This window comes from Anser anser, assembly GCF_964211835.1.
Source record: "Anser anser genome assembly, chromosome: 10".
Taxonomy (NCBI): domain Eukaryota; kingdom Metazoa; phylum Chordata; class Aves; order Anseriformes; family Anatidae; genus Anser; species Anser anser.
The window spans coordinates 20,966,060-20,989,579 of NC_139730.1; the positions used below are offsets into that span (position 1 = coordinate 20,966,060).

Genomic DNA, 23,520 nt, shown 5'->3' on the forward strand with positions numbered 1-23,520 from the left:
AAAGAAGTGTTTATATGTCTTTAAAGTAAATTTTGTTTCTTGTTGCACAGACATGCTGAAAGTACATCCAAGATGTAAGCAAAGTGGAATTAATTTTGTGGGAAGTCAGGAGCTGAAAAGGGGTAGCACCTTATCACCTGGAAATGATTAGTTCAGGGGTCATCATTTTGAGTTGAAGCTAGTACAAGTTTCTGTCTGGGAAAGAGAGTAAAGAAGGCCAGTGCTTCTAAAAGGAAAGGAGCTCTGTGTCTGAGATCTAAACTGTCAGAGACAGGAGGAGTGACCATTCAATTTGGTTGCAGTTTTATTGGTAAGATGGCTAAAGTCATCCTCTACCTTAACTGAACATGCCAGCTATGTACACCTCCTCAGCAGTAGTGTTGCTGTTATGGTGAGACAAGGTAGGTAGGGAGAAGTTTTATTGTTATTGAACCAGACTGCCTTGCCATCTGCTCCCCTGTACTTTGTATTCCCTCTGTTCATGTACAATATCCTACCTTGGAAATTTCTAGTGTGAAAAATCAAAAATGGCACGGAGTGAGATGACACAATAGAAAAGAATGACCATGTGCTATTTGGCAAAAAATGTCTTTGGAAGGTTTTAATAAAGTTGCCCTCCTCCCCCCCCTCCCTTTCTTCCCTGCTTTCAGAGGATTCATAATTATTCCCACCCACTCCCTCAAAAAAAAAAAAAAAAAAAAGTATTTGCTGGAAGACTCTTGAAAAGCAAAGTGAAAAAAAATTAGCATAGTGCAAAAACTGAAATTTTGTTTCAGGATAAATTGAAATGAAATTTTAATTCAATCATATCAAAATATTTCAGGGAAGTCAAAACAACCCTGTCAGATTCAACTTTTAAAACTGCATTCAGTTATAGACATTGTAATAATAATATTTCAATGCTGCAGTAGTCATCATAATACTCAAAATATTTTAACTGTTATTTAAATATCAGAAGACTGAACTTCTCTTTTTGAAAAGTTTCAATGATTTGACAGTATATTTCATGATAAACCCTTGCACACTTTCAGAATTTTTTAATTTACTCTCTTGTATCTGCAATGTAATGGCTCTCTGGCTCCAAGTATTGTTGCAGCATGTGCTAACAAAGTGCTACTTTTTTTTTTTTTTGGACATGTGAAGGGTTCAGGTAGATCCACGTTAAAGCCGGGAGAATATTGAAATGATATGGGCTGATTTTCAAATCCTTTTGCAGTCATCAGTTTATGCTGCTTAGATATATTTCGTTTAGTTGGTTTATATTTTGACTTAGTATTGTTTTACATTAAATCTCTATGTATGAGATGTTTGCTGAATGCTCAGTGGTTAGGATGCATGTGAGCTTCCAGGGACATTAAATCCAAATGTGTAAGGATTTTGTAATTTTAAGCATATGAGCAGTTTGGTTAAATTTTAAGTGTTGTTATGGTTGAGAACGAGAGCACTTAGAGTTAAAAACTCTACAGGAACACAGAAAATGCAGTGGTGAAGTTTGAAACAAGGCAGATGTTTAATCCTAACTTTACCCCATTTCAGTCTACTATTTTCCCTCCTTGCATGAGGTTTACTGAGGTTTTCTGAAGGTGTCTGTCACATCACAGGCTGTTAGTTTTATCTATGGAGTTCACATAAGAACAATGTTTTTTATCCTCATGTCACTACGCTGACCTTTGCTCTTGTCACAGAAATGCTCTAATTATGAAGCATGGTTTCAATAAGGAGACTTTCTAGTTCTCTATCTAGCAAGACGTAGGTTACTGTCTGTTGTAAAATGGTTGTGGTGGAACCTAACCCTCAGTGAAGAATAAGAAGTGGTTTTCTTTGGCTTTTTACCTTATCTGATATTTGTTGAGTACCTATACATGATGATAAGAAGAGTGGCTACCTATGTGCTATATACAATTACGTTTTAAAACATTCTACTTTTTATGCTGACTGCTGAGATAAAAGTCTTACAGGAAGATGAGTAAATAAGCTTCTCTACATTTGCCAGAGTCTTGTAGTGATGACGAAGTTAAGGTGATGTATGCACCTTCTAGGTGCAAGGTGAGAAGGAATTTAGTGTTTAGTGGGAGAGCTCAGTGTGTGTTAATTTCCTCCCATTCTCTCAAGCTTGCCATGTTAAGAACCCACAACAGGTTTCTAATCCCTTCTGCAGAGCACTGGGGTGCCACACTAGTTTTAGTTCTATGGTTAAACTTCATCTGCCAAAGAAGCTCTCTGCAGCATCTTTTTCTTTTTTAAAGGTCCTTATGGCATGCTCTAACAAGTTTTCTAGAGTTGCTCAACTGCAACTACATTGCAGATTCCAAAGGTAAATACATCCAAAACTGGTCTTCAGTCAACTGCAGTTTGGTACTGAACACTGGAACCTTCCTCTCACTTCTGAAATAAGATACTTCACTTCTTTATTTCTTCTAGTCTCCAATCTGTGATCCGAAGTGGAAAAAAGATGAGGGTGTATTTTGTGAACTCTTTGATATACCTCCAGTCCTAGGTATATGTTATTCACTGTGAGGAAAACATGCCTGAGCTGGATGGATTATGGTTTCTCTACCCAACATGGAATTAATGCTAGCAAAGGATCTAAAGCATATCTCCAGTTCTAGATAAAAATGTTCTGGCAGTAGGATAAAAAAAAATAATAATAAAAAATTGCAATCTAAAGCCATTTCACTTAGCGGAAAGCCTTTCACTGGTAAATGACTGACGTCATAGTTGACGCAAAGGATCTGACTTCATGATAACACACAGTAGCGTTTCAGTGCTGCTGAAACACTAAATGGTGGGCCACTGGTCACACTTGAGAACGTTCTGGGACCTCTGTTATATGACTGAAAATTTCAACCCTTCCGGACTGAGCTTCTGACCAATGCCATATCATCCAGCCACAGTCTGCAGACCTGACTTTGCCAAGCCTTCTTTTTACCCTGAATCTCCTCCCTTCCTTCCCCCCTCCCCGCCCCCCCGCTTTCCCCTCCCTCCCTCTCTCTCTCTTTCTTCTTTTTTTTTTTTTTTTAAAGTCTAGAAATACTTCCCTGTTCTACTTCTGTATATGTGTATAATTTTTCTGAGAGGAGAACAGGGTACTCGTGAGTTCAGATGTTAGTATGCATGTATGAGATTCCCTAAAAGTTTAAATATGGATTTTTTTTTCTTTTTCCTTCCTTATACCTAAACCTAAAAGAAATAACATGGTTATCTCCATGGCAGAGAAAGTGTCTGGCTGTATTAATTTGGTGACTCAGCTACATGGTGATTCAGTTCAGAATCATTGTTAATGCACTGATTTTATCAACTCCATTTCAATTTTGACCCTTGCTTGTATCATCTAATTTCAGTTTAGTAAAAATTTATGGTAAAGAACGGTAGCAACATATTACATCTTGAATTTTCTCCTTCTTCAGCTATTAAAAAAAGACTGTGAAAAATAGATGGAACTAGTTATTCTTATAGCAGCTTGAATGGAAACCTCAAGTATCTAAACAGTGAGGCAAGGTATCTGAGAGCCATTTGGGTTTTTGGCAAAGGATATATAATTTGGTGTAATTGGGTTATCAGATCAGAGGCTCACTATCTAAATCAAATGTGGTAGAAAATGCCATCAGTGGCCCCAGAGCTAAAATGGAAATGCTTAGGATGTTATGAATTTATGAGGGTTTTGGAGGGATGTAAATCAGGTTTGCAAAACTTATTTCCAACTGTAATTACTTCATAAAAAACAAATGATACAGTGTTGCACCTAGGCAACAATGCCAAACTAACAGGGCAGAATAAAGCATGCAAAAGAGAATGACGCATAGGAGATAAGTAGTCTTAATTTGTTTGCAGGCTTTGTTTCATGATTCTGTAACATCCTTATCGAGAAAAAACAGGGGGATTTCAAAGCAACTATTCTGGGCACTCCTCCAGAATTAAGTGCAGCTGTTGATGCCTTAAAGTCATTTTTTGTGTGTGTGTGTTTGTTCTCTAATCATTCATTATTTGTAGATGCTACAAAACAATCCATGAAGAGCTGACAGAACAAATATTATTCCCTGTAGATTTTTTTAAATATTTATCATATGCTTAAGGTTTGTATAAGGTGGTTCTGTGAACTCAGCAATACTGAAGGTGGAGAGGGCAGCGACATGTGAATTTAAAGCCTTTTGGTGCTATTAAAAATCAAAGTCTTATTTATTTTTAAAATCACTTGTTTTATGTTTTCCCTTTCCTTCTGATACATGTTACTGTTGGGGTAACAGTAAGTCTATTAAAATATGGGCTAAGTCAGTGTGAATCTATTACACTGTAAGTCTTTTGAAATTAATATTTCAAACATGAATTTGTCTCTATCACTTTAATGGTACAAGTACCTTTGTCCATCTGAAGTTGGCTTGCCTGTTGCTGGATCCTTACCTTCAGAACTTCAGCAGTGGATTAATTATTAATTGGGGGCAAATAGGATCCTTATCTACACTGAGAGTTTCAATGAAGAATGCTCACTGCAATCATTATGGTTTTCAACTTAGCATTGTGAGCTTTGTGTAGCCCAAGTAAGAGTCCAAGTTACCCATGTTTTAACAAGCATTAATCTCAGAAAGTTGTGTTAGACTTATTGCCTGAAATACATATAAAACTTGCTTAGATGGGTCCCTGTGGGTCCATAATAGTTAAATAGAATGTATGAGACAAAAAAAAAAAATCAGGTGCCACCAGGTTTCAAGTCTGTATTCCAGAAGTCCCTCTCCCTTCAGTAGACAGAGCGGGGTTAGTAGACAGAGGGTTTCCCAGACTGGTCTATCAAGCACTCTCTAGAATCTTGTAGGACTGGCTGACTGAATGATGTGCATGACAAAAGGCCTCTTTTTGTTTCCTTCTGGCTCTGTAGAAGCAGAGAGAAACAGAGGTGGTGGGTGGGGGTAGTGGGTGAACAGCCTAGTTGTGCCTGTTAAAACTTTGTACTGGAAGAGAGAAGAAATATACTGACAGAAGGAACAGAGTTACCAGTGGGATGAGAACAGCTGTGGGATTGTCCAAGGAAAGAAAAGAAGTGGGGACAGTACAGAAATAAAAACAATAACAATCATTGGGAGAGAAAGAAAATATGTCCAGTAATAGCTAAACATGTAAGAGAACAAGGGGAACAGCAGGTAAAGACCTACAAAGGCCTGTTTTCCACTTGACTGCCCTTGTTTTGGATGCAGACAGCCCTCATACAAAAAGATGCTGTCTGCAAATAGAATTCAGTAGAACTTAAAGGCAGGTTGTGTTTGAAGAGCTTAACCGTGAGCCCATCCTTTCCTACTCCTATTTTGATTGTCCCAACAGAGAGCATGATACTTTTTTTTATTTGGGTTTGGGACAAGCAGAAATTTTTACTGGAGTAGTTCAGTTCATGAGTAGCTCTGAAGCTGCCAAATTCAACTAGTACTTTTGAACAAAAATCAGGGAAGACTCAGATGAAATAAAATGAGTATGAGAAGGGAGTACATTGCCCTCGTAGAGGCAAAGAATGGGGGTCAGTGTGGTCTTGCCCATGCATCTCTGCTAGCACGTAAACCTGAGTGGCTCACCTGTGATATAGAATAGACAGACAGATACTGACCATATCTGTTTTATTTGTTTCATATACAACCCCTTTTGGCATCCTTCAAAGCTGTGTATGTTGATAACTTCAACAATAACTGGCCCCATTCTCTTTCCATTTAAATGGAAATTCAAGGACCTAACTTCAGTTCCAGTCTACCCTGTTTATGTCTAAAAGATGCAGATGGAAATACCATGCTATGGAGTCACAGTCAATTTTTTCTTATTCCATAAAATCCCAAGTTTCCGGTTTGCTCACTCAGTTGCATGGTGTATTAGTTTTCTGATTCTGCTTTTAATGGAGGGTTGGGGTTTGATTTTTTTAAAGGGTTAGCAAAAGGTTAAATTCCTTGCAAAGAACAAAGTACTGAGCCACACAGTGGCCCACGGCAGTGACTGACACTGACCCAGGATATGCACCTGTCGTTCCCAGTGGAAACTTTGCCATATCTCACTGCTTTAGGCTCTGCTAGATAATATGATATCCAGGATACATACTTGCAAGATACTTTGTTTTTTATTTTCTCTCTTAGACTAGATAAGAACAGATGAGAACAAATAAGAACTAGATAAGAACAAAATGCTAAATAAATATAGATTGCGTGTTATGTGCAGTATTATTCTGCAGACTCCAGCATATTCAACTTTGAAAATAAGTTGTTGCACAGGCATAGTAACTGGTGTCCATTGAAAATTTCTTACAGTTGGAACAGGCTTACTTATGTACTGATTAAAATATTATTGAAGACATTTTGGAAAGATGAGTATTTAGAGAATAGTCTAATAATTTAACCACCCAGCGTAGTCCTCTCTTTCCCTCACAAATTCCAAAGGAAAAAAAAAGAAGTGCCCATTAAATACAAATCTAAGAAATATAATTACAATGTTGGCTAGTGTAAATTGCTTGATACAGCAATGTCAGTCTTAGCAAGAGTGATTGTTCTGCAGATGAGTGTTTTCATGACTGATACAAAGAGATGGCGGGGGCTGAAGCACCTGCAGAGTGGTGAGTGGATCAAGTACTTAGACACCAGCCTGAGTCTGGTATATACCCAAGAATCAGAAATGATGTTGCTAGGTAAAGTGAAGTATACCAATAGCACTCAACCTTTGCAGACCTGTGGTTGAATCTACTGGAAATGATCCCAATTGTTATGATAATTCTCATTAAAACCTGCTTTCTACCATTTACCCACAATGAACATTAATGTAGGTGTAAAAATATAGCAAATTAGCATATAATGAAATGTAATTCAGAGCAGACACTGCTGGGAGGTCAGTGCTGCTACCTGCTCACTACCCGTAGGATGAAGTTAAATTTGAGTCTTGTTTTGATGCCGTAACTATGAACTCATCACCTTTCATGAACACTAGTTTGATTTAAAAGTAACAGCTTTTGAAAAGAACCCACACTGTCAATTCATCCAACAGTTTGGCTGAAATAGTAGCTATGTTCGTGCAGCAGAAATACTGTTTTTGTAATCTGAGAAGTCAGAAGCACAGCAGCTATAGATGCAATTCTGCTTATGCTGTTGGTTCAAATCAGGTATCATCCAAATATCTTCTATGAATCAAATTCTGGTCTCGGTCCACTGAAACTGGAGTTACTCAGCAAAGGTAGGAGAGCAATTGCAAGTGTAACTGGGGAATTCATCCAAGTACATCTATTAAACTGTTAAAGAAAGTGTGGGGAAAAAAAAAAGTGATTAATATCAGGTTCAGTGTTTAATGCAGAGTTCAGCTAAGCTCACCCCACAGTTCCTCTGCATACTTCTGAGGTTCCAGGCACAAACATAATGCAAACAATACCAATCTTAGCTCTGAATTTCTTTGATTTTGCAGGGAGGTGTCATAATGACCTGAACATCATTTAAGTTGACAAGGGGTCTTTTTGTGTGTATGTTAGTCTCCTGTAGCATTATATAAAAAATTCTAGATGTTGACCAACTTATCTATTTTCTATAGAGGTGGTAACATTAATTTTAATGTTAGTCTTTGTTATGACACAGGCTTTGTCTTCATTACTTTGACATATTGTTTGAGCACCCCCCAATCCATTTGTATTTTCAATTTGCTTTGAACTATTTTTCAACAACTCAGGTCAAGACCTAATTTCTGAAGCAATCTTCACTGTATTTTATTGTTCATCAGCAACTTGTACATGATTAGGAATTCATCAGGAAAATTCTCTTTTTATTCTTTCTATAACATCTCTTTTCCTAATATTCCAGTTGTGGCATTTTTATTTTTTTATACGGAAACTGGAATAAAATTTGATGATGAAAAATATGTGCTTTACCTCACAAATTGGCAAGTTCATTTCAACTACCTCCTTTGTAATTTTGCATTTTGTAACACGATATTTCAGACTTGTACAAATGCAAAAAGTCATTCAAATGTTTGCTACACAATGTCCGCTGGGATAGCAATATGGCATTATTGTTCGCATTCAAGCCTAAAAATCCTGCCAAAAATACTCATGCTGGCAAATGTCTCAGTGACATGATTCCCCAATTCATCTATTCATAAATAAATACATATTTAAACAAATACATTTATATATATCTATATGTGTACATGTGCAAGCATGTATATCTCTCAAACACAGAAGCCAATCAATTCTTTGATGGTTAAAATAGGATACATCTGATACAGGCTTTTTGTGAGTAAGAAAGTAGTCAAATTTTCCAAAACATCAGTTCTCACTGGTGTGTGATGGAAAAGAATGTGTACATATGTTCAAAGCAGAGAGCTTTAACTGCTGTCTTGTTTAATGAAAAAGTTCACAAAAATTCTTGTGTTGATAACGTGCTCTTTGCTGTTGATCGTATAATGCATACAGCCAAAACTGCCATCGCAGATTTACCTCTGCAAACATTATTATGCTGTGAAATTATGCTGCAGTTGAAATAAGTTGTAAGGATACAAACTGTAATTAGCAGTAAGTTTTTAGTAAAAGTTTTATAATGTCATAAAAGACATTAAAATTTAGGTTTTTCAACTGCAAAAGTATGACATAGTCTAATAGAGTTCATTAACAATACCTGTAATATCTGGTACACTTATAATGAAAGGTCCTAGATGTGCCGCTACAATGCAGTGCTCAGTTTACATAAATATTGTATAGACACTTACATTTTACATATATATATGCACACACACTACAAACACAGAACCACAATAGATCAGGTTACAGTGATCCATGGAAAATGGACTAAGTGCATTAATATTAGTACTCTGATATGATCATATCTGTTTTGTCCAAAAAAGTGTCACTGCATATTTGTTACACCGGAGTTGGCATTTACAGACCAGTTGCAGACTTGTTTGATGACTTCAGCAAGCAGTTGTCGTCTTTAATGTATGGGTTCCCACTAGTTAAAGAGAAAAGAACGGACAGCAGGTTGGACTCAGACTCATTCCCCAGGCAGGGTAACTAGGATTGCATAAGACGTTTTCATGGACTAGGACACAGTTCAGAAAGCTCTGGATTCATAGAAATTTATTGGTGGGGTGGATTTCAGAGGTGAGGGTGTCCCATCAAAAGAACACTTTTGGTAGTAGCAGTTTTTCAGTAACACAGGAACCATAATTGCATGTTAGAGCAATTAATATTTTTTGAACCTATTTAGGAGGTTGTTAAATTCTTATGGAAAAGGGCATGCTGACTTTGGCAAAGGCAGGTAGACAAAGCAAGGAGGAAGCTCTTCCAGCATGCAGCCAGCAACAAGACATAATGATGCCTTGGGAACAATGGTGCTGGGTGAAACAGCATGATTTTCTTCATCATCCTCTATCTTCCCAAGATCCAGATTTTACATGTTTATGGCTTCATGAAGTCAGAATCAGTTTTAGCAGTCTGTGGAGCTGAGGCTGTTTTCTCTTCTTGCTCTTTTTGAAGTCTGGTTACCCAGCAGACTCCAGCTACCTTCAGCTAGTTCTCTCTTCCATCACTTGCATCTCTCAGATGATATGTGTTTCAAGCAGTGCTCCCAGGCTGATACCTTCTCAAAGCTGTGTAATGCAAAGGAGTTGGTACCAGCCCAGCATTTATGAAGGTTAAGATGAAAAATCCCTTATTGGGATTTCTCTGAGAATACACCAGGTGGTGCCACGGACGTTTGCTGAGACAATGTGTAATTACTTTTCTTGTTCTGCCAGAAGAGCTTTAAAAGGCCACATGAGTTCTACTTTATCACTTGCCCCCCTCTTTTCTCTCTTGCTGCCTGTGACTCACTTGGACTCTGTTCTGGAAATGTCTCTGTGCTCAGTGGATGTGACCCCAATTACTCCTCCTTTTTTTTTTTTTCTTTTCTTCCCCTCCCTAAACGCCAGTGGATTTTCTTCTTTACATTTACACTATGACTAAGAGAAATAACCCCCTGCCCTTCCCACTAACTCAATACATGCATCTTCAATCTGCCATCTGATATGAAACATTTTAAGCAATATAGAACTGCTCTGTATCTTGTTGTTTCACTAGTCTGTTAATCGAACTGAGTGGAAAAGGTTAAGAATTGATCCACCTCTTAAAGCAGCAATAGTTTTGTTTTAAATGAAAAAGTTTCCATTGATTCTGCCCTTGTCATGTTGGAGTCTTCTAATTACGTACATGTCTAAATTAATGCAGTTAAAAGCCTCTTCTGAACAGTAATATGTTTCCCCCAGTTGCTCCTTGCCTAGCTCATCTTTGGTTGTCATGATGATCTTTTAGGGTCCCTGTCCAGTCTGCCGCTGCTCCTATGCAGTGAAATGTGAAATTGCAGTCTTCTGCACCAGGAGTGTGAATGGCTTGTACTAAAGCAAGCACTGGTGCGTGTAATGGCAATGGCCATGAAAAGGAAGTTTACAGCAAATCACCCTTAAGCATGAGGCATGGGAGAAGGTCATTATAGGGCTGATACTTGGACTGAAATTACATTTTATGTGTAAAAATAAATAAATTATCAGACTTAACACTTAAGCCAACACTCATTCCCTGTTAGAAGTTCTTTCCAGACTTTCCAGAAGTTAGAAGTTCTTCACCAGGCTGGGTGAAGATCCTATTAATATCATTGATCATTTCTTGACTGATGATCTAAATGGTCAATTACATCTTTTTCATAGTATACTTGTGTGCATCCAGCCAACCAGCTATCACTTCCCTCTAATCCACGTCATCTATAATGGACTCTCCATATGCAGGATTTTTTTAGAAGAGTTACTATCAAATTGCAAAGGCAGTCAATAACGCACTGGTTTGGATTGTATTACCTAAATGTTGTAAGTCTCCAAATTTTTGTTCTAGAGAAAGGTATTTAAGTTTCAAGAACATTTAAAACTTCTGGTAAATAGCAATCTACAGGATAGCAGGGAAGACCTGAAAAGACTGTCAATGGGCCATTCTCTAATATGTCACAAACTAATTAAAGGCTTTCCCCTATTTCTTTGTGGAATTTTACATCTTTGTCAAAAAGTTTTTCTGCTTGGGGAAAAACAAAAAACATCACCAAGCCCTGCTTTTGGCTCTGTGTTGCACGTTTTTAAGACCACAGTTATGCTAAGCTAGTTGAATTCCTCATAAAATTTACCTGGTGGTCTTTGTGTGTAGCATGAGGATTGCTGTATCTCTAGTGATTTGTGAGAACAGTTGAACACCCAGCTCCCTGTTCCTGGCACAGACTTTCCTATCACTCTCTGATCCATTTCATTCCAGAGAGGCAAATCCTTACGCTTGAACTGTACAATGCCCAAAGTAGATTAGAGTGTGCAGAGAAAAATAGTAATGTTCTGTAGTTCTTTCTTTTTCTGACTTAAATGTAATTGTTTTTCCTTCATTTTTTTTCTCTCTTTTACAGCCTGTTTTGCCTTGTGTTATTTACTTTTGTCCCCTTTCTCTGACGCTTTCCCAGCAATCTCTTCTAAATGCAGCTCAAACCAAATACAGTGTATATAACAAAGTAAAACATGCAGATGAACAGGTCTTAATACCTTAGTGAACCATGCTCATTTGTGTTTAAAAAAAAAAAAAAAGGGTTTATGTGCTTAGAATTACATGTGTACATGCCGTGGTGGGGTGGTGGTGCAGTATATTTGCCTTAATATATCTGCTCATTTGGCTGACAGCACAGAGTTAAATAAAAGAGCAATGTTAGGAGAGGAGAGGATTTCTGTCAGCAGATGAAACAATAAAAGAGAAGGAAGTGACTCCAGGGATGATACCAGTGTTCTTGAGATAAAGTGTAGGTGAGATGATGTCAGTATTTGAATCTGATGGTTAATGAAAAGAGATACAATATACACTACGTAGTTAACACAAAGTACGGAAGTTTTTTTAGAGAGAGCTGAATTTCTTGTCTCCTTCCTGTGCAGCAGTTGTCTTTCTCAGATTGTACAATGCAAACTAGTTCTTCAAGGAGCATTCCTACTTCAGCAAAAGTACTAGAGGTCACCTGTGTACAGCAATATAAATCAGTATTCACCAAGAAATGCCTAAGACTAGTATCTGAAACAGATCTGTTTAACATCACATAGAAGACTAAGTTCAAAACAACACCAAGGCATGAAAACCCTGTGCCAAGGTGACCTGTGCTTTGGGTTGTTGGCATTTAGAGAAGTGGAGAATTCAGCAGGGTGCTGGAGCTGAGACAAGTGCTTCTGTAGGAGCTGTGTGACAGAGATGCTCTTCTCTAACCTTGGACAGAAGTCGCTGGGCATAGGTCTTCCAGAAGGATGTTGCAGCTCCTTGCTCCCTAATTTTGTGTATATTTGGGCAGACAGTGTGCCTATTTCGAAAGTTTATTTTGAATTCCTGGATGACATTTTAGTCACAGGGAATGATGTCAGAGTTAACACCGTATAACAAAGCGAGATGCATACATTTTCATCCAGAGGGAGGTCATGCCAGGAAACATGCCAGTTAGGATCCCACAAGGGAAAATGGAAAGCTAGTGACAAGAGAATGTTGCAGGGAGGGAGGTAGGTTACAGTCTAGTAACAGCATGTAAATATATGGTGGAGAAGAGAGGTGAGCCATTGAAAAAGCCCAAATAGAGGCCTCTAATGTGAACAGAGCGCATTGTGGAGGACCTCAGGTGCAGCATTCCTTCAGTCCTTGCACACAGATATTGTACCGCAGTAGCAGCACATAGATTGCCACTGTGCATATACAGAAAGAACTCTCTGGAAGTGTGACATTTTTTGTCTAGTCATAGGCAATTTGACTCAGTTACTGCTGCAGTTATACAGACTCAGTTTCTTCTTCTGTGAGTTTTCTTATCAGTTTATATGATCTCATTTCAGTATTTCCAGTGGATTCTCTATTTGCTCACAAGGCCAAGAGAGGAAAGAAGAAAACCTTCCTGTTCCACACACACTGGTATGTAGATAAAGCCCCATGTTCTTCAATCAGATTTTTAAAATTGGAATTTTGCTGCTGTGTAGTCTAGCCTCAGGCTGGTAATTTTGTTCTTGCTTCAGTCACTCGGGTCCTTAATCAGAAAAAGTACGGAGCAGAAGAAAGAGTCAGGGAAAGAGGAGTGGGGAGGATCACGTTTATACTAAATAACCAAGTCCCCCAGTGCACAAATTCAGCCAAACTTTAAATATCCTTCCCCCTGCCCAAAGAGAGACTAGAAGAGAAACAAAGAGATTATACCCCAATTACAGTCTCTAGAAAAGTATGAAATCTAATAACACTGACTTTCTATCCAACCTCTCACACGTATCAGAGGAAAAAGTCTCTTGCTAAATGGAATGAAAGTTCAGTTGCAAAGAGTACCTTATTTTCTTTTTACTGCTACTGTTCCCACACATAAGAATATACTTGCATCTGTGCACATATCTATACATGTGATATATCACTATTATACATAATTCACAGGGGCTTAGTGCAAAAGCTAAACAAATTTCTCCTTTGTTTTGGCTATTTTTCGAAATTGATGAGTCACACCCGTGCCACCCCCAAACTGTTCCCCTTAATGTGGCTAGGAATGTGATTGGATGTCACTAGGCTTTAAACCTCTTTATACATTAATAGAGGGCTTTGAGATTTTCTTTCAGCCTGTGGAAGCCGTCTTGTGAAATAACTTGTCCCCTGGAGCTCAGAATTAAGTGAACAGGACTTTTGTGATGTAAAGACTAGGAGGAGTACTACACCAGTGGGTTCTCCCATTGTGCTATTCAGACAAGAAATTTCCAAGTGGGCTACTTAAGGAGCTGTGGGCAGGCAGCTCCTCTGGAGGTCTTTGTCATCCATGTTATTTTGGTCCTGACTTCCTAATCATCCTAGTTTTAGGAAGCTGTTGCCATGGTGCAGGAACTGCATCTCTGTGGGTACATGTATCTACAAATGATACCCCTGTATCTGCTTTAGTGAGGGGGGTTGTCTGTCCTAACACATGCATCAACGTAGGTTTCAGAGAATTTGAGTTACTGTAGTAGGTATAGTAAATGGGATTTATATAATATACTGTCGGAAGCAGGTGGCTTTATAATCCAAGTCTGTTGTATTTCTTGCCACATGTATAAGTTCACTTAGAAACTTGTATTAATTGAAAAGCAATGTTTCTACTCAGCCAGGAGTTATTGACCACTTTGACAAAAAATGTGCACTCTACAAAACTTAAATTACATAATTGTTCAAGAAGGACTAGTACCTTCAGTGGCATCTTTAGTTAGAGGAGAGAGATAGTTACATTAATCAGGACTTCTGAGGATGCTGATAATGATAATTCTTTTCTAATGTACCGATATAACTCTCAATTGTTTCATATTAAGCTGAGAAAACGAGAAGAGTTAGAAGATGGGACGCATTTTAATAGAAGCAATAATTCTGCTTGAAGGGTTGTCTGGACGCTGTGCTGGGGAAATGAAACCAATAGATCCCATTTTACTGAATACAGCTGTGTAGGAAAAAAAAGGTCATAGACCCGGCCTAATTCTGTTACTGTTTTAAAGCTAATGCAAGCATTTTTCAATCTATTTTATCTTTTTAAAACAGGGACCAACATATAGATGTAATAATTATTGCAAACTACAAAAGATTTTCTTTGCTTTCTTTGGATCGTATGCTATAAGCTTATTAGCTACTGTGACTCAGCTGCCTTCTGCTGTCTTCACTTACACTGGCTTACACCAGATAAAGATCCAGCTAACAATTTTTCTTTCCTGCTGATGATTATTTAAGAGGTTCTGTCAGGACTTTACATTAAAATTTTTGTGCTGGTGGGCTATTAGCTGTTTATGGGCTACTCAGTTATCTAGTATGTACTGCATTCATACCCAGAAGTCTTGCTAAGTGAGTAGTAACAAGCGACTGCTTTTGAATTTTCATGACTTGACTGACCATCATGGGTCAGATTCACATTTAGTCTAAGGCTCCCCTAGACACTGTGGTTGTTATAAAGTGGCCTTATCATGGATGTAAAATAACCCTAGCCTTTTCAAGAATGAGGCCACATGATTTCTCATGGCTCTTTCATTTACCGTAAGCACTTTGCAGTCCGATCCCATTTTCTTTTATATTGTTTCCTTTTGGGAAGTCTAAGTGTTGAAACTATTAACACAGACCTGTGGTTTGCAGCCTCCAAACACTACAGAGGAAAGTGATTACTGCCAAACCTCATTCACACTGTCTGTTAGTAAGTACTATGTCATTAGGTTACAAGTGCTGTTACAAAGTGTGGACCTATTTTAGCATCAAACCAACTAGTGATGATGTTCAATAAATAATACAATATTGGTCAAACTACCTGTTGAGAGAGGAGATATGGATAGCCTATAATCAGTGTCTCCTGGTATTCTCCCTGTAATTCAAAAGGAGTCCAGAGCTCAATTACCATTTTTAGAAGATAAGAATTGAACATACAGTAAAAATCCTCAAACTGTCATGTAATTAAAAATCTGCATATTGTAAAAAATCAAGCTTAGAGGTCATAGGCTATCATCATAGCCAACAACTTGAATGACTTTGGCTGACATCACCCTACCCTCTGGTGTTGAAATATTTGCTCATTGTTGGAGTGACATACTATATATAACAACCCGAAAGCTTTAAGATTTAATAGGGTTAACATACCTGGCATGGTATACATAGTTCCTTAAGCAAATTCTTTCTCTCTGCTAATTCTGAAGTAATGCTGTTGAATATCTTTCACCACTTATAAGGCAGTGCAGTCTGATTGTTTTCTGCGCGTGCAGAACTCAAGCACTGTTGGCTTAAAATTCCTTGTCTCTTCCTAACTTACTATGAATGTTGGGGAAAACTCAGTTTTACCTTAGTGAGTAAGAATAGCCAGTCAGTACAACTAATAAGTTATTGCCTTTGCAAAGCCTTGGCAGTTGGGCTGAAAAAAAAGTACATACTGTACTTTTTGAAAATTTTACTATGGAATAGTAGTGCTAAGTGTTACTATAGTAACATCTACAATGCTATATGTTTGAGTAAAAATGGAATAGAGTAGATATAATCTAAACTTTTATTTCCTAAAAATTGATTTTATTTTATTTTTTACATATTCCTATATTTTTCTTTCTATCCCCATGTGTTTTATGCTTTACGGGCATTTAGATTACTCAATAGTTATACCACCTACTTTTCCAAGGTTGCTAGTGAACTCTGGAAAAAAAAAAATGTGCTGCCACTACCTTTTCTGTATCTATTTCTGTGGCTAAACAGAAGACCATATTCTTCTAGAATATTAAACTACTCCATTTCGTAAGCATCAAAATGAAATGAATATTTGCAAAGGTCAAGTTACAGTATATGACAGGAAAAGCATGCCAAAAAAAAATAAAATTACTAGGGTTGTAAAGGAAAGTCACACACACCACATATTGTTCACAGGTGTTCCATGTGAAGCTCAATCCAACAAATGTCAGTCCACTCGTTTACACTAGGAGAGTGCCAGTCATGTAAAAAGAAACACAAGAACAGATGCTTTATGAGAAACAAAACACAATACAAATAAACTCAAAACTGATTATAAAAAAATTCACACTAAACAAGTATTAAAACCCATGTGAACTGCATTTGAGATTCAGCAAATGTTTTGTCTACATTTGGGATTCTGTGAATGATTTGTAAGGCAAGAGGCAAATCATTTTTAGTGGTTTGTAAGTCTTTTGAAACCTTGCCTCTGCATCTCTGGGAGGTTGTTTTGTTTTGTTTTGCTTTGTTTCTCACTTAAATTCCTCTGTTTCTTTCTCCATGTTCTTTGAACTTTGGTTTTCAAAAGGTCAAAATGTCCACAAAAGTATGGTGAAATTTCAGAATTTAATCTGTGGGGTTGTTTTGTTTTGTTTGTTTGTTTTTGTTAAAGTGTTGAGGACCAAAAGTTTGAATTTAGCATGTGTTTTGAAAAAGATAACATCCCTGACACTTGGGGAACTAGGACTGGCTTTAAAATTTGCTGAGAAAAAGCAAGTTATGTGGGTTTAGTGTTTATTATAAACATTTCACGGTTATCTGTTTTTGCTGAAAGAGAAGTTAAAGCTATTATCACCGACAAGAGAGAGCCAGGTTCATCAGCTACCCACGCTTTCATTTCCCGTTGGCAAGCGTTGTCTGTTTGTGCCACAGTCATAGCTGGAGAATGTAGCACAGGTTGAGAACTACTTGAGTATAAGAGTATGAGACACTACTTGAGCATAAGAGTTTGTAACTATTAGATAGATGTTAATAAAGTCACTTTTCTCTCTCTCTCTTTTTTTTTTTTTTTTTTTAAATTGTTGCTCTGCTTCCTGTAAGCCAAAGATCATATAAGAGGCTATTGATTCTGCTCTGGTGACATTTTTAGTAGTCCAATTTCATGCAAGCCACAAGTACCCCTGGATCTGGGCATCCTAACCAGATCCAGTTTACAGTGCTGCTGGCCACTTCTGGCTGGCTGAGATTTCTGAAATGCTAGAATCAAAAACGGCTCAGCTGAACAAATATTTAAAGGGAAGTTGGACGTAGATTTTTTGTTTGTTTGTTTGTTTTGTTTTGTTGTCTTTTATCCAAATAAATGTAGGAACCCTAAAGGTTCTGGAATATGTATACCCCAAGCTTGAAATTTTGTACACATCAAGAATAGGGTAGCACAAGCAGCAGTAAAACTGACCAGATAAATTGTCTCGGCTGTGACAAGAGAGACTACCCTTTTGGGTAGAAAGCTAACTTATGTTCCTTATTCATTTAATCCCCTGCATTTCTACTGAGAGGGTCAACAAGGGACTCATTCCCACTAGCAGCTAGGCTGGAACCACACATTCATTTCACATATGCCACTGAACAGATCTGTGATACTAATGACTTTCAGATGCTATGAACTGGAGTTGGATCTGATCCTGTGACCAGGAGGTTAAAGGCTCCAAATCCAATTACTGAACCCCAGAGATATAAAGTCACTTTTTCTTAAACATGACATCAGCACTGATGGAAACTCTACTGAGCTATTGTATTCAGCCAGGTAGACCAGCAGTATAAGGGCAAGTTGCTAGGATATGCACCTTTCAGACAGCATATTTCATCTCTTCTCCTTTTCCTGACGCTGTATTCATCTTTCTTCAAAAAGGGAATGTAGAGTAGTTAAGAAGGATTCTGTGAACATAAAATGTACAATCCTATCCTCAACACTGCATATGTTAAGTGTTTGAAAATATTGGGTGATTCCCAAGTGAAAAGTTGACTACTGCACATCGCTTATTCATGGTCTTTCTACAACTGACATTTGATATTCAAGATTCATGCTTAGCAGCTGGTTGATGCAACCTCTAGCCTGTCTTCTCTTTGCTGGTGCTGCTGTTCTGCCATGGCTGAGAGTGGCGCACACACGCATAGGCGGGCAGTGGCTGATGAAGTGCGAATGCATAGGGCAAGAACATGAACAGTTCTGCCTCTGAGTTATCCCTGCTCCTCTTATTATGTAGCTGTATGACCATGAAGACCTACTTTATGCTCAAGGAAGACCTCAGCTGTTTGCAAGGTCAGCATTAGTGGTGGGCAAGGAGGTTTTTATTGGAACTAGGCTGGTGGGCAGTTTGGGAAGAGCAGAGAGGGTTAAATGGAGAAAAAGAGGGAACACAAAGTAAGACGGGAAAAGGTACAAGCTTAACAGCAGCAGCAACTCTGAACTAATAAATTACATTGATGCGCTTGATCGAGATTTTGGATAACTAGGATTCACACATTTTCTACATTGTTAAGGCTTTATTTTTGTGGTTTGGTACAGAGCTGGTATTTTTTTATTATTGTTTATATTTTTTATTATTATTTTTTATTATTTTTTAATTCTTTGGAGGGAAGTTAATCTTGTAAAATCAATAAATAAGTACGACCTTATTCTCACAACTGGGAGGTAAGATTGTGCAAAATTGTTCTGGAAGCCCAGAACTGGATGCAGCTTCACCAGCAGCATGCAGAGAGGACTACCTCCCCTGGCCTGCTAGCATTGCTTTTCCTAATGCAGCCCAGGACACTGTTGTCCCCTTTTGCCACAAGGATGCATTGCTAGTTCATGGCAGGCTGTTTTCCACCAGGACATTGCGGTTCTTCCTGGCAAAGCTGCTTTCCAATTGGCTTGTCTTCACTATGTACTGATACCTGGGATTATTCCTCCTCAGGTGCACGACTTTTCACTTCCTCTTGTTCAACTTCACGAGAGTCTTCTCTGCCCAGTTCTTCAGCCTACTGATGTCCTGAACGGCAGCACAACCATGTTGAGTATCAGCTACTCTTCCCAGTTGTGTATCATCTGCAAATCTGCTGAGGGTGCGTTCTGTCCCATTGTCCAGGCCATTACTGAAGATGTTAAAATAACATTGGCCCCCATACCGATATCTGGGGTACACCACTAGGGATTTGCCTCCAGCTGGACTTTGATCACAACCCTGTGGGCCTGGTCATTCAGCCAATTTTCCTTTGACCTCACTGCACATTTTGGAATTTGGAGAGAAATTGGACAAAGGAAATATTGCTCATATTACCTGAGAGCTGAAGGTATTCAGAATGCAAATGCATTTTTTTTTTTTCAGGGAGGGCTCTTTCTTTAACAACATGACCTTTCCAGAAGAATATTAGGAAAAAAAAAAAAAAAGTAAATTTCTGAATTCCTCTGAGAGATATCTACTAAACGACATAGCATTGCTGTTGATCACATTCTCTTCAGTGAGAGGTATAACATAAATATCAATAACATAACTTAGTTACTGTATAAATAGTGTTCATTTTTTAATAAAAAAAAGTTACTGTGCTCATAGGAATAGTTATGAGTGTTTACAATATTATTCACCATTACTCTGATTGAATTAAGGTAAAGGTCTGCTCCTCATTGGGTGAAAATCATTTGGCCAATTTCTAATCTTGAAAAATCTTACAATAACCATTACTAGTATATACATTGTATGAAAAGAAAGAAGGACAAAGGAATATCATATAGGAAGATATGGCATAAAGAGAATAAGGGTAGAGGCCATGAAAGAGATGTGATAAAAAAGCAGCATTTAGAAAAGCTTGTTAATTATGGAGGGCGATTTTTTTTTTTCCCCCTGAACAAAGGCAGAAGCAGTAGGCTCAGGATGTCTTATGTACAAGCCTTCCCAGAAACAAGTTCATTTATTGGATGAGCTTTGCTCCACTGGAAAAGTTTATTTCCACTGCCAATGGGCAGCCTCATTTGGCAGATAAATACTATCAGTGTCTGAATACCACTTTATTCCCTCCATTCCTTCACAATGGAGAACGGCATGGAATGTTGATAACTGGAATGACAAATAATGGCACTTGTGGACATAATGTTAAATGACCTTCTTTCAAAAGTGCACCTTATTTACCTACTTGTAGGTCTCAAACATTTTGCTATGTTCAAGATTTCAGAGTCAATGCTGTTCTTCATACACATTTCTTTGCTTTCTGTGCCCTATCTATGACTTTATAGACCAAGACAGACATGATCCTAGGAGTCAAGCATGGTTTCACGTTGCAGCAAAATTGCAACTACACTTCTACGCACTGCTTGTCAGAATGGAGTGCTGCCTGATGTTGTAAGCCAATTACAATAAATACATCTGAACTAAGATATCACACATTAGGCTCTTCAGTGATGGCTGTTTGGAGTGAATGTTACATGTATACTAATCTATTCTAGTTAATTTATTCTGTTTAAAAAATAGAATGCTGTGATTTGAAAAAGCTGTTTTTCAGACAGCCTAGAAGATGAAGCTTGATCCTCTATTAATTATTTCCTAGGCAAAACTGGGACTAGATATCCATTTGCAGAAGAGAAAATCATAAATTTCATATATTTATGTGCATGTATATATTTCCCACTGGGACAGAATACAAACAAAACAGTGGGAAAAAAAAATATGTCTTAAAGAGCTAAATGAAGGTGGAAGCTTGAATAGGAGGTGAACATGTCTGGGCTTGGTTTCTTGTTTTGGGATTTTAATGTTAGATACAGCACGGAAACTCCTGGGGATTATAAAAAAAAAAAATAATGAATTTTTGTGATGAAGGGTTTTATGGCATTTCTGAAGTATGAAATCTTCTCAACCATTGCTGCAAGCTCAGGCAAGCTTAACTTCACCTCCTCAGCATGATTGGCTATTTCATTATGCAATAGAGAAGCAATGGAATTTGCTTAAGATTTAAAAAGAAAGCTTAGTATGCAAGGGGCAATTTACGAGGATTCAAACGTCTCTAAAGGAAAGATTTATATCTATATAGAAAAATAGAGGCACATTTTCTCTATTACCATTTCTGACTCTTCATGTATACACTGTAAATCTCAAGAGGAATACGTGCAAGACTTCATTCTATAGAAGTGTACACAGTAGGTTGGTATTTTAGTTTTTGCCCATGAGAAAAAGTAAAAAACACACTATTGCCTTCAGAAGGGATTGTCCTGAATTCCAGAGTTCAATGTTCTTGCAAATATTGCTACAAAATAAAACAAATTATATTTATTTATTAGATGCCTTCTCTCTAATGTGTAATTAAAAAAAAAAAAGAAAGCTCCAATGGTATAGATGTTCAAATTTTCATCACCTAGTGCCAGCTCTAGTGCCTATCTTTATTTTAATTTGCACCTGGTGGGGTAGTCTCAGTAAGCAAAGCAAGTTTTAATGAGCTTGCGCTTGGCTGTTCGGACTGCTTCCAGTGCATCTTGTTTGACTGACCAGTAGCCAGTATAACCATCTACAGGTATAGGGAGCAGGAATATTGCAGTTGGTAGTAGAGCTTTGCAGTTGCTTTAACTTACACCAGATGGACAGGCAAATACACAACTAGCCATGGATCAGGGAAGTACAAGTTTAGCTTAAAGACACCCTTGTGCTGTTTATCCTTTGCTATTCCTTCCATTTCTGTAACTGAAGAGACTGGTGTATGTTATTAGCCATCTGTGTACTTTGCCTTAACAACATACAAAGAAATACCCTTTGGAATACCAAATTTTGTACTCCTTCTTGGACTGCAGACTCAGACCATTCTCCTTTGGCATGTAGTCTGCATGTATTTCGGCTCAAGGGGGGATCCTTCAGACTGAAAAACACAACTCGGTATCTGGACTACAAATCCTGATTCAAACCCTGGTAAGTGCAACCTTCCCAGCTGGGTAGAATTTCAGCAATTTCATCCCCCCTCCACTTAGGTTTTTCCATACTGGGTATAGAGGTAGCTGTAGATCTAATCTCAATACATGCAACTCTGTGTTTAGAATAGTAGCTGAAGAATCTAACTTGGTGCCCTGGCACTTCCAAACTTCAGTGCTGGGACACTGAGACCAGAGTGTCTGAGCCCTGGTGTTGCTGAAGCTGTAAGCTGCTCAGCATGAACTAAGGGGTCACTGCTGCTCTTTGTGACAAAGTCATACTGATGAACAATTAAACCTTAAACATGTAGCAGGCTTATAAACTAAGATCGCAGTAAAACTCACACCTCATCTAGTGTGAAAGTACATGCTGGGGGCCATGCAACTGGAAAGCGGCTCTGCAGATAGGAGTCCTGGTAGACACCAAGTGGAACACGAGTCAGCAATGAACCCTTGCTGCTAAGATGGCTGACGGTATTCTTGGCTGCATTAGGCAAAGTATTGCCAGCAGGTCAAGGTGATCTTTCTCCTCTACTCAACATTGGTGACGCTGCATCTGGAGTAATGGATCCAGTTCAAGACCCTCCAGAGGCCTGGGCTTACTGGAAAGAGGCCAGCAGAGAGCCACCAAGATGATCAAGGGACTGGAGCACCTCTCCTGTATGGGGAGGCTGAGAGAGCTGGGACTGTTCAGCCTGAAGAAGAGGAGGCTTAGGGGTGATCTTATCAATGTGCATAAATACCTGAAGGGAGGGTGCAAAGATGACAGAGCCAGACTATCTTCAGTGGTGCTCAGTGCCAGAACAAGAAGCAGTGGGCACAAGCTGGAACATAGCAGGTTCCGTCTGCACATCAGGAACCTCTTAGGTACTGTGCAGGTGATGGACCACTGGCACAGATTGCTCAGGGAGGTTGTGGAGTCTCCCTTCTTGGAGATCTTCGAAAACTGCCTGGACACGGCCCTGGGCAACCTGCTCTAGGTGTCCCTGCTTCAGCAGGGGTCTGGACCAGTTGGCCTCCAGAGGTCTCTTCCAACCTAAACTGTTTTGTGATTCTGTGAAAGATCAGCATTGGTTAGCAATCCCAAGTGGAGGTATCTGAGAGTCAAAGACAGGAATGACTGTTCTGTTTGGTTAAATGCACACAGAGAAAGGGACAATCTGAGCTGGAAGCCAAGATGGCTTAAATTGCCTCCAAATGTTTTGGAAATGCTTTGGGATCTTTCTGCAGATGGCTGGTGATGCCAGATCTCTGGTGGGGGACAGGATTTCCCTGCAGGTATGACTCTAAGAGACATTGAATCTCTGTACTTATTCCTATACAGAAAAGGTAGGGAAGTTGTGATAGTTGTGATATAAAGGTTTGGAACCAAGACTGTGAATGTCTTTTTTGTTAATGT

The 23,520-nt window shown here is 38.5% G+C and overlaps 1 protein-coding gene across 8 annotated transcripts in view; it reads left to right on the forward strand.

Moving 5' to 3' along the window:
- Positions 1–23,520, forward strand: part of LOC310904863 (uncharacterized protein) — a 499,219-nt gene that overhangs the window by 246,271 nt on the left and 229,428 nt on the right. For 6 of the 8 annotated variants that reach the window (XR_014588640.1, XR_014588641.1, XR_014588642.1 and 3 more), the window contains one exon: positions 12,850–12,925. Coding sequence is in view for 1 of the 8 variants with exons in the window: in XM_083850107.1 (XP_083706233.1) it covers positions 12,850–12,925; positions 19,153–19,300 (224 nt within the window). In the remaining 7 variants the exon portion in view is untranslated. The other 2 variants (XM_083850107.1, XR_014588647.1) reach the window with 2 other exon arrangements.